Here is an 11,748-nt window from a genome sequence, read left to right as displayed (position 1 = left end):
CAATTCTAATTCCCACTGATATAAATTTATTCTTTATTGATTAAAAATTATCATGAGTGGCTGGAAGACTTGACAAAGGATTAAGAATGTACAGCTTTGCCTTATATTCATTCATATGACTCACTATTTTTATATTGGTTGCTGAGGTGTTGAGAGATTTAAAGACTTTTTTTTAGATGACAAGGATTAACTAAAGTTGCCCCCAATAAACAAACAATTATTAATTGGTGATGTATTCTCAAATTCCAGCATTCAAAATGAAAATAAACAACTACACCATGTCAAGTGGATGGCTATTCCATTTGTAACAGTTACAGTAGCCATTTAACACTCTCATCAAGATTCAACTTAGCGAGAGAGAAGGTTAAATCAAATGATCAATGTTATATGGCATGTTACTTAAGATTACAGGTAGGTGATGGAAATTAATTCTGTGTTGTTTCTTTGTTAAAAAAGTGTTTACTTATGAAAGACAAATGTTACGACTTTCACATTCTCATAAGACATAAAGATGTGAAAATATCGGCAGCTTCTTTCCATTTAAGGTGTGATCATGAAATCCTAGGATATATCCAAATACAAAAAAGAAAAAAATTGATAAAATATCATATTTCAGTATTCTAGTAACTTTTGTTTAAAGAAAGATACATTAAAGCATAATTAGTGGATTGTCACAATGCTTCTCATCAATAGCAGACATATGAGGTAAGGTCTCTATTTCCTTACACGATTCACGAGATAAAATGTTTAAAAGAGGGATTGAAAAAATAAAATCAAATGATAGGGAGAAGTGATGGATCAAATAAATAATGCAGGGAAGATTTGTTACTTTTCTATTTAAGAATTAGGCTGTATCAACATAAAATGCGTAGATCCTTCATAAGTAGGGTCAGCATTATGATAACTGAACAATCAAAACTAAACTTAAATCACACAAAATTTACAAACAGGTGATATCTTTCTTAGTACAATACCACGCTGGATAGTCATTTTGTCAGCAGCATATTTCATAACTGAAGGAATGAAGTTGGTGAATGACTTAGTATGCTGTAACAGATGTTTTTCATAGATTCAAGCATTCACATATATGGGCTCGATCTAAAACGGGTTAGAAACAAAATTACATGAACCCAGAAATTTTGATTGCAGCACAATCGTATTCTTTTATGCAGATTAATTCATTGATTCAAACAATGCATTATGTACTGCATATGAATATTTGGTTTACTTATCATCATAAAAAGCACAAAGCCAAAATATCCCCCATCTATAAAAATAAGGTCTATCTTACATAGCATGAAGTATTGTTCAAGGACAGTGGACTGGCTGCTTCTCAAACTGGATTTTTTTCAAATATTGCCTGCTGCTCAATTTACAAACAAAATCAATGAGAAAATGACAGAGAGACAAAATAAAGTTTCATGTTGCTTTACTGTCATATGAGAAAAAACAACATATGAAAAATCACAGACCTAGAAAAAAAAAATTGTATAGATATGTATGATATTGCATAAAAACAAAGGTTCTCCTCAAACAATAAGCAACAACCCCCCAAAAAAAATAAAAATAAAAATAAGGAAACATAACTCAACATTCATGTGATGGGGAACATTTCTAAGTCTTCGCAATGGTGAATTAATATGTGGTCCTCTAGTAGGACTTTTTATAATTCCCTGAATTTGTTTTGTCTGTTTTGATTTTCGTATAGAAATCTTCTTCCATCATTTTGTGCATGTTTTTACGCTCATTTAAGCATGATAGAAAATGATATTAATACTGGGCTAACAGACCATGCATCTCTTAGATTGGGGAGAGTCATTTCTTTGTTTAAATCCTTTTATTTCTTCTAAAGCCATCCTATTTTTTATTTTTATTTTGAAAAACCATACAAAAAAAATCATTCTTACAAATTGAAAAAAAATTGTATTCTGCATAGAGAAACAATGAACTGCATTATTATCACTGTAAGATATATTTTCATTACTTTTGTTGTTTGAAACTGGTACTTCAACATAGATACAAATGTCATTTACCTGTTGCTGAAGTCAGAGACCAGTCGAAATAAGTGTGTCGTGTACCAGTAGCTGTTTTTAAATTACAAATGACTATCTAGAAAGGGCTTGTATAGACAAAAAGAGGAATTTCTTATAGCCTGAAAATAAAGTTGCAAGGGCTTAAATTCATGCTTATGCCTGACATATGGCAACCCTGAGTTACATGTAAAAAAAAAAAAATTTCAGATACACATAATGGATAAATATTATGATTCATCACACAAGTTCATCAAAATGGCAGGTAATTTTTCAAGTGAATATCACATTTTTCATTTACATTGTTACTCTTTTAAATATCTTGTATTTAAATCCTTGACAACGGTTCCATGACATTTGTTCTGGCGACAATTGCTCCGCCACAAATTCCACACACTAATGGAATGACCAAATCCAAACCTAGATTTAACTCTATACCCTATCCTAAACCTAACCTTAAACTTAGTTTAAAACCCTAAACTTATATCTTAGACGAAATAAAGCCCAGAGCAATTGTCGCAGGAATAAATATTGTGTCACCTTGACAACATGTACCTCTTACCCAAAACACTATTTTCTAAGAACTAGTGTCAAAGGTCGTGTCCTCTACCTGATCTACTGTGCTCTCTCTTTGACGGTGGACTACTTATGAAATTCTTGGACTCGTCTAGCTGCTGATGGAGTTGGGCTACTGTACTCTGATATCTAAAGGAAAAAAACAGAAAAATTAAATATTGGATCGCAAATCAATCACAAGTTGCTCACATTTTGTTCACCATTGTGACTTTCTTTAGTCAAATTAAATTCACAAATTTATTGAGGATTTCCTATAAGATCTCAGTATATCACTTAATTTGCATGTTTTTCTGACAACCTGTACCGACCGCAGAGAAACATTGTTAGCGCTAACAATGCGCCAACAGAGGCCCTGTTACATCAAGTAATGCGCCAGCGATGCCTTATGTTACAACAATGCATTACTTACACATTGAAATGTTTTGAGTTCATAGTCTGAAAGATGTGACTGGGCTTACTGTTAGCGTTCTGTTAGGCTAACAACGTTTCTGTGCGGCCGGCACTGATGTATAGAAACCACAAACAAATTGACAGACAAACAAATATATATACAAATAAACAAACAAACAAAACAAACATAGTCAAAGAATAAAACAAATCTAGGAAGAAAGAAACAAACACAAAATGCATTGTAAATAAACCTAATCTCACCTATTGTATTTCTCCTCAATACGCTGTCTTTCTTTATCAAGTTCCTACAAGCAAAACACAATAAATGGTATGAAACAAAAAAGGGATCATGCATTAACTGTTAATGATTGCAATATCAAATTGTGAAATAACCAATAAGAAATCCCGGGAGTGAAGAGCAAAATTTGTTTTCAAAGAGAATGCATAAACCTTGAACAATGTTAGTCACACATTCTGTATTAAAAACTCTGAGCAAAAAAGTATGTTAAGTTAAGGACATGCATTTAGAAGAATGATGGCAAATAAAAGAGATAGACAACAGACGAAATGACCATAACTTACCGTCAGTCTATCAAACTCTGAGTAGGAGGATGAAGAAGGACGAGGTGGAGGGGGTAAATGATCTGGCTCCGTCAGTCCCTCAATAGATCTATCCAGAATCTTAGCTCCCTGAAATAAAAGGCAGAGTACATATGTTCATCTTTTGATTTGTTACTTACATGCTTAACAAACAGATTTTGCACAATTATATTTAAATTAAGGGTTAAAGCAAAAATCAATGCAGGTTTGTTAATATATTGCAATCTGTGCCATTGGGTGATTTCAAGTGCGGTGTTGGCCTTGTTGTTGGTGTTGAAATTGGGATTGCTTCCCCTAGCTCCAAAACTTATTCAGAGTTTGTAAAACTGATCCAGATCACATTATTGACATCTCAACAACTAGTGAGTGACTTTTCGGGACCATCTTCATTTTATGTTTTGGTGTTATAATCGTGTCAAAATTGACCTAACACCAACACCAAAAGGTCAACACTGAACTTGGAATCACCCATTGATCTGACTGCATGAGTTGTGTGCACATGTCTGCCATATATTTCAGGTGTAAAGGAGGGAACAAATAATGTGCTTGAGATGCAAGTTCTACCTCACCTCTCTGATATGCTCTTCCATGTTATCTACTTGCTTCTCCAATGATCTCACTGTATGGACTCTTTCAAGGTTCTGTAATTGCAAATCTGAAAAAAAAAAGTATAATTAAACAAATATAAGTCTTGCTGTCCTAGCCATACAAGCACAACTTCCACTAATGTATTAGTCAAAGGGATGCATAAATTTATAATACATTTCTCTCAGCGGAATGCATAACAGCGAATTATAAAAAAATCCTTCTCTGTTTGTCCGAGATGACAATAAAATCTAATGATTAGGCTTCTAGATAAATTCAAATGATGAATTGAACAAGAAAAGACATTGATGATCAATAGAGGAGTCTGGATAAATGATAGCTAGATATTGATACAAAGTCAGTGTCCTAAAATGTTAATTATGTGCAATCAAAACAGTATTTGCTGTATATAACAGCACACTATTATTTCTAACGAGCAATATCTTTTATTTTCTTTACCTTGCTTCTCATATTGCAGATCTCGTATCATGTCCCCTGTTCTGCCTAACTGTGTCTCATAAACATACTTATCAGACAGGTAATCTCTCTGGAGGTCGGTCAGCTCTGACCGGCTACGATTGAGGTTCGTTTTAAGTCGCTTGCGACGGTCAGCCTGTTTACGTACTTCCTGCTGTAGCCAGTGCAGCTTGCTCTGTGAAGGAAGACATACAGAGAAAAAGCATCACCACAATGAACCATAACACTGTGCAAGTTGTATGAATTGTACTGATCAGGACATATCTAACATTTTTATAAATAGGTATTAATTCCTTTGGAGTTTTCGCCCAGTTCTCTGCATTGGAAAAAGAATGGGGGAGCTAGAGGGATGGAATTACCATTTTCATGTGTGTGTTGCTGATATCAATCAGTAAATGTAAATATATGGTGCTTTCTGATCAAAACCTTGCTGCTACATTATAAGCCTATCTGGGAATGGCCTGGTGGTGCTATTTCTAGACTGTTAGCTTCTTTGATTCAGCCGATTTCACTCTGTAAAATCTCTGTGATGCGATTATTCAAATAAATTTCAACAGCTCTATCAGTACAATACAAAGTAATAGTCACACGTTTGTGAAGGTTCTGAAGTTGTACAGACAGAAACAAGTCTAGGGCGCAATAGGCCACCTTCATTGAGAAAGGTCCAGATAGGTTCCAACTAGAAGTGATATCGGCGGAGCCTGCGATTTGAATCTGCTTCGGCTTTCATTCTGCATGTAGAACATATCTCGCACAAAGTAGTGTATGAAATATTATCATCTTTTACCTGAATCAGTAGGAAAAAGAATCCATAAATAAAATTCCAAGCCAGGCTTAGAATCCCTGTTTAGGGTCCAAAAATCCAAAATGCAAAGTATATAGAGGACATAAAATTACTCTATAGTTTATTCCTTGTTTGAGTGCCTTTCAGACGATGAAAATCTTTAAAGGGGAATCCAACCCAAATAAAAACTTGTTTTTATAACAAAAAGAAAAATCAGACAAGTTGATAAGTGAAAGTTTGAACAATATTGGACAAACACCAAGAAAGTTATGAATTTTTAAAAGTTGTAAATATTGGTAATCACTATACTCATGGAGACTTCAAATTGGCCGCATGTGGGATGTCATAGTGATGTAAGGCAAGGACTACTCTTCCACGTACTCCAATTCATATATGGCTAAAATGTCGTTTTTCCAAAAGTTTTACTTCAAATTATATTTTTCTTTCATGAGGACATTAAACAATATACTACCTGGGTTATATTTAGATTACTGCCCCAGGGGAATGGGTACTTAAGAGAAAACCACAAATCCCTAATAATAAAGTACATGGCCTATGGGAAAGTTGTCCTTGCCCCTTGTCATAATTTACTTACCCAGTTGCCAATTTGAAATGTATATACTATTAGTGATCTCAATTTTAAAGCAGCTATAACTTTCTTATTGCTTGTCCGATTTCTTTCAAACTTTCACCAATCTGTTTAATTTATTTTTCTCCTTCCCAACAAAACATTTTATGGCCAAGGCTGGATTCCCCTTTAACAGTACTCATGTGACTCCCCCACCCTAGTCTGCAGGCAGACCTTTGGTTTCAGTGCAATGTGTATAGTGCATGATGCAGATTCAGAAGTAGTGAGACTAGAATCACTGTGCACAGTGGCTGCCTCTTATTCGACAAAGAGAGATAGTTTGGAGTCTAGTCTTCACTCTAGACATGGTACAATTGGTTAAAGTGTCAAATTTAAGTCTGTGCTTGTAGACTTCCCCCACCCAGCCCTATCTGTTACCTTGAGATCAGCAAGCAGGGCATCTGGAGAGCCATGGGATCTTGAGAACGGTAAGGGCGCACGGTCATCATCGTCATCATCATCATCATCACCATTCGCCGAGACCAAACCAACCAGGATGTCTACCTCCCTGACCACACCCCTGATATCATTCTCACGGTCAGTTCGGAGGCTCTGGATGGCTAGCTCTGCTCTCTGTAAATGCTTCTCTAACGCCGATGATCTGTACACAGGTCAACAACATGAAAATTAAGGGGGAGTTGATATGAATTTATAGGGGATTGCAAATGAAATGTATGTCCAATACATACATTACAATTACTTATTAGGTTTGCTTCTTGCAACATGAAGTATAAGATAGAATTAATATATTGATTTCAAGTCTAGCAATCACTTGCATCTTTGCAATTATCATTACTTGCAGGGCTGCCTAATGAAAAGTAAAGCACAAGTTAAAATTGATCTCTCAATTACTGGTCATTTACTTTCTTGCAACAACCTCTATCACATCCTATTCTTCAAAGTGGAAGTCCACCAAAAATATGACCGAACTTGAATCAAAAGAGTAAAATTAGATTAACAAAACATGAAAATATAGAAGATAAAAATGAAAGCAATATAAATTTAATTAATCTACAAATTTAGCGGTCTTTAAGATGAAGCATTTAATTAATAGAGTTGACATTCCTAACATTCCAAGGATATTCTACCAACCTGTTATCCCCAACCTCCACCAGCTGGGCTTGCTCCTCAAACCCAGCTCTGATCCTGTCAAAGTTTCTCCTCAGTTTGAGGTTCTCATCGTCAAGGTGATGAATCTCTCCCCGCATCTTCTCCATCTCACTGACTCCTCTCTCCACCTGACGACGGAGGGACTTTGTCAATGATCTTGCCTCCGCTGATTCAATCTATTGAAAACATAAATCACAACTCTACATTTGATACTTTTTTCATCCAAGTGAGCTAAATAGGTACCCAGTAGGAAGTTATTCCTTGAACAGCTGTGCACTTTATATAACTGCTAAGCTATAACCAAAAAGATAATGTGTATCATTATTAAGAAATATTTGTATTTAGGCCCATCTAAAGCTTTGGGTCAATAATGTTAACGATACTAAATTATCATAAAAATATCCCATCTTACAAAAGTGACCATGGAATTTTTTTCAGCTATTCATTCCTCGTGAAAATTCTAATTTTATTTTGTTTCATATCTAGAAATCTCTCTCTCTGAATATCAGAATACACATAAAAGACATAGATCATGAAATAGTCAACCTATCCCAAATATGAGAAATATATATCCACTAAAACATATTTCTATTTCATATCTTCCACACCATAGCAGGTATAGGACATTAACATTCATATTATGCAATAATGATCTGTAACATGGATAACACATTGAAGGGATTAAGCAAAACTTATAAATGTTGCAATTTCTCATTATTATGAAAAATAAAAGTTATTTTGGTGTAATCTAAAAGAAAAGTAGCAATAAGCTTACCTTGAGAGCCTGGATCGCTGCTTCTGACTCGGCTTTTTCACACTTCATTTTCCGCATCAGATCATGAACCACCTTCCCTTCATTAACCTGTCAAATATTAAATTTACATATATAAATCTTATACTAAAACTTACCCCCCCAAAAAAACATTTGGTGTTTTTTATGGATTTCCCTTTTGTATCAAGTTGTATGAATGAAAACAATCAGGAGTTAGCGTCATCTAAAATTCATTATTTTCTTGAACACAGAATCCTTGGAATAAGAATGATTTCATGGATTATAGAAAAAATCTAAGGAAGCGGATAAAGAAAGAAATTATATGAGAATAATCATTGATTATCTATATCAAGAACTCAGTTTTCCACATGATACAAAGCAATACCGTATCCAAATGCAAATAAAATATTACCAGAAAGTAATGTGTTACAAACATTTCATCTCATTTATTTTCCATTTCCAACAAACATTTACAATAAGTTTTGTTAGATAAATCTTCATATACAGTGCGTATCAAAAAAAAGTTTACATTAGAAAAAAATCCTGTAAAATCATTTATTTGTAATATCCTGAAGATTTGTCCACATTTTAACATTGGTACAGATCCATTTAAGCAAATGACGATATAACTGTCGAAAAATATTTCCGCTTGAGTGAGCACCACTTACTTTTGAAAAGTTAGTGAAAAATGATTTGCGCAGAACTTTGAAATAGTTAGGCGAATAAAAGTAGACCTTAATCATGACGAACACGTGGAATTTAGCTAGTAAAATTGATTTGAAGATATCTTTTACCTTTTTTAACTTGTTTCCTTGCCCAAAACACTTCGAAGAGTGCATTGCGCCCCACCCCACTCCCCCACACACCGAGGCCATCGTGACGATATTTACTTTACACTGAGCTAAGATTTACATGAAATGGCTTAGGCTTGACTTTCATTTTGTTAATCATTGTCAAGCTTGGGAAATGTGTGGAGAAACAAGTATTAAATGAAAAATGAAATGTAAACCCACTTTAAATGATAAAAACTCAGTGAAAAAATGCTGGAGATGTCAGATATTAACTTTTGTTCAGATTCAGTTATGTCTCCAGATCCAGCTGGCACAAAAAAGGGTAAAAGTTGTGCTTTCTAAGTGTTGACATTTCAATTTGGGTGGCAAATTGTTACAAAATGCTTGAATGTATCCGTTTTATTTCAATTGACTAAAAGTGCAAGGGAAATGTATGAGAAATGTTTCACAGGGTAAGTTTGATTTCCCCTTGACACAGCGTGAAAACGAGCATTTCTGCGCAAACAGATTTCTGCGAGCTTTACAAAAATGGACAGTGCTCACTCAAGTGTAACATTCTGTCAAAACTTTTACTTTCATTGGATAGATGAGACCCAAACCCAAGATTATATGTGAAAAAATTACCCACATGTATATTTTTTAATTCCCAGGGCTTTTTCAAGGTGTAAACTTTTTTTTGATACGCACTGTATAATCAACAAAACAAGGAAACTTTATATGTATAATAATCAAATAGTGAAGGAGGAAATAAATAAGTAAGCAGCAAAGACAGCAATAATATGATAAGAGCCATTCAGCAAATCAATTTACCTAAATCCTAGATCAAATTATGGTGTAAATGCATGGCTTTGTGTAATTTTTCATTTTCTTAAAAACAAAAAACAGCATTATATTACCTTTGATGTTTCCATTTCAGTGTGTAGCTTCTCTGTCAGGGCTGCATTGAAATCTTGGACCTATGATAAAAGGACATTGGGCAAATCATTTTCATTAAAATGTTCCATAATTTCTCAAACAAATACAACCCCTCAATTTGATTAAGGTAATGTTTCATAAAAGCTTGCTGCAAAAGAAAAGTGAAACCATTGGTTTTGATTGGTAGAGAAGCAATGCTACCAAGGTAACCATAATTGATGACAACGTGAAACAGTGCCCAGTGAGATAAGGCAAAAATATGCAGCTTGGCGGAAAAGAGTTAGAATTCATTTTCCTAGATAAATGGAATGATCATCAGGAGTATTACATGTATAAGTAAATAATTTTACACCCAACACAGAAAATCTACTGCTAATTGTCAGCTAAACGGATGCTAAATCAAGTAAAAATTTCAACAACAAAAAATTTGTTACAATACTATGGTCTACAAAAACTGAACACAACATGCTCCTCACATAAAGTTCTTTCGACAATATCATTTCCCAATTCAAACATATATTGCAAATGTATTCACAAAAGACTCTTTAAGGTGAAACACATCAATGGAACTGCATGGATCACTTGTACACATCACTAAATACACATCTAGAAATAAAATGAACACAGATTCAAGACTGGAGCTATCTGAAACAGAAATATCAGTATTCTGACCACACAGTTTCAAATCTTATACTCCATGCTAAAAGCAAACAGCAATCATTCATGATGTTGAAAAAAAAAACATATTGGATGACATACAGTAATATTCTTATGCCTATAAATGTCATCTTAAAAGAACCAACAGTCAAGATTCTCCTCCTGAACACTAGCATTATTCTTTTGAAGAACAGAGTATGAATATCACATTAAAATCAACTGTGAAATGATTATTCATGGAGTTCTTCTTCCTCTACACCCCACAAATCCCACAAAATTATTATAAAAAAAAAATCCTCACTTGACAACAATAGTGCAGTAAAGCTGACCTCAACAGTGATTCACTTACTTTGTTGCACCCGAATCTGCAATCAATAGTAACTTACATGTATTCTGCACATGAAAAATATAATCCAAAGCCTGTGCGGATCTGATTTTGCTTATTGAAATAATTTGATGAAAAATACCCAAATCAGTAACTAAATTGTAATATAACTTCCAAACAAAAACAATGGAGAATTAAAAGGTCAAGAAGTATTTTGATCTAGAGGGGTATATTTGTGTCAACAATAACCTGTGTATGAAATTTGCTAAAATGGATAGGCCTATAGTACCGTAGTTGGGACTGTTCTATGCAATAGGCAATCACCTGTACTTTTAAGATTTTGCATTTCTTAATTGTATAACCTGAAAACTACTAGATCGATTGTGAATTGAAATGAAATTAATTATTTAATTTTTCCTCTTGTATAAAAAAATCGAAAATATAATAATATACACAACATTTTTTCTAGTTTGAAGTGAGTGCTTAATGTTAATTTTTATATCATTGCAACTGCAAATGTGGAAATAACGATTGCATAATATTGAGTCTTGATTCCATACCTCTTGAAACTTTTTATCCAACTTTTTGAGGTCCTGCTTGATGTTTTGTTTCTCATCTTCAGCAACGGCAAGCTGTCTTTCTACTTCCTTCTTCCGAGTGTTCAGGTCAGATACCTGAGAGGTTAGTTCAGCATTCTGCTTGGTGATGTCACGCAATTCTCTCTGAAATTGAAAAGCGAGGGAGATATTGCTATTGGGGTGACAAAAACCACTTTATCAAAAAAGAAAAAAAAGTTTGGGAGAGTGGAAAAAGGTGGCTGGCCCATAATCGCAGAAGAAATTATGAATAAATTTTGAATTTTCTGTGAAAGATATCTTTTCTATACGTAGGACAAGTTGTCAAGCAATGTAAAATGTATTGTCTACCCAAGTACCTAATGAACAGAGATCATGTGACAACCAGAAGTCTTCATATTTTTTCCCGTACAGGCCTTAAAATCATCTCCAAAACACAGCGCAGACTCATTCTACTGCCTAATGATGATAGGTGTACCCTGCCAAAATGTTGCAGAAATATTTCAAAGCAATTTCAGATTTCTATTCATAAT

The 11,748-nt window shown here is 34.2% G+C and overlaps 1 protein-coding gene across 3 annotated transcripts in view; it reads right to left on the bottom strand.

The window, feature by feature from the left end:
• Positions 1-429: 429 nt before the first annotated feature.
• The window catches only part of LOC129265325 (centrosomal protein of 128 kDa-like), a 28,102-nt gene continuing 16,783 nt past the window's right edge, over positions 430-11,748 (bottom strand). For all 3 annotated transcript variants that reach the window (XM_064102392.1, XM_064102393.1, XM_064102394.1), the window contains 10 exons: positions 11,201-11,362; positions 9,640-9,699; positions 7,956-8,042; positions 7,163-7,356; positions 6,449-6,671; positions 4,641-4,833; positions 4,166-4,251; positions 3,579-3,686; positions 3,258-3,301; positions 430-2,735 (listed from right to left, as the gene is read on the bottom strand). In XM_064102392.1, coding sequence (XP_063958462.1) covers positions 2,621-2,735; positions 3,258-3,301; positions 3,579-3,686; positions 4,166-4,251; positions 4,641-4,833; positions 6,449-6,671; positions 7,163-7,356; positions 7,956-8,042; positions 9,640-9,699; positions 11,201-11,362 — 1,272 coding nt within the window. In that variant the 3' untranslated portion in view covers positions 430-2,620. The remainder of the gene's footprint in view (positions 2,736-3,257; positions 3,302-3,578; positions 3,687-4,165; positions 4,252-4,640; positions 4,834-6,448; positions 6,672-7,162; positions 7,357-7,955; positions 8,043-9,639; positions 9,700-11,200; positions 11,363-11,748) is intronic.

This window comes from Lytechinus pictus, chromosome 7 (genome assembly GCF_037042905.1).
Source record: "Lytechinus pictus isolate F3 Inbred chromosome 7, Lp3.0, whole genome shotgun sequence".
Lineage (NCBI taxonomy): Eukaryota > Metazoa > Echinodermata > Echinoidea > Temnopleuroida > Toxopneustidae > Lytechinus > Lytechinus pictus.
The sequence above is the reverse complement of the archived record's forward strand: the minus strand, read 5'-3'. Positions and strand labels throughout refer to the sequence as shown.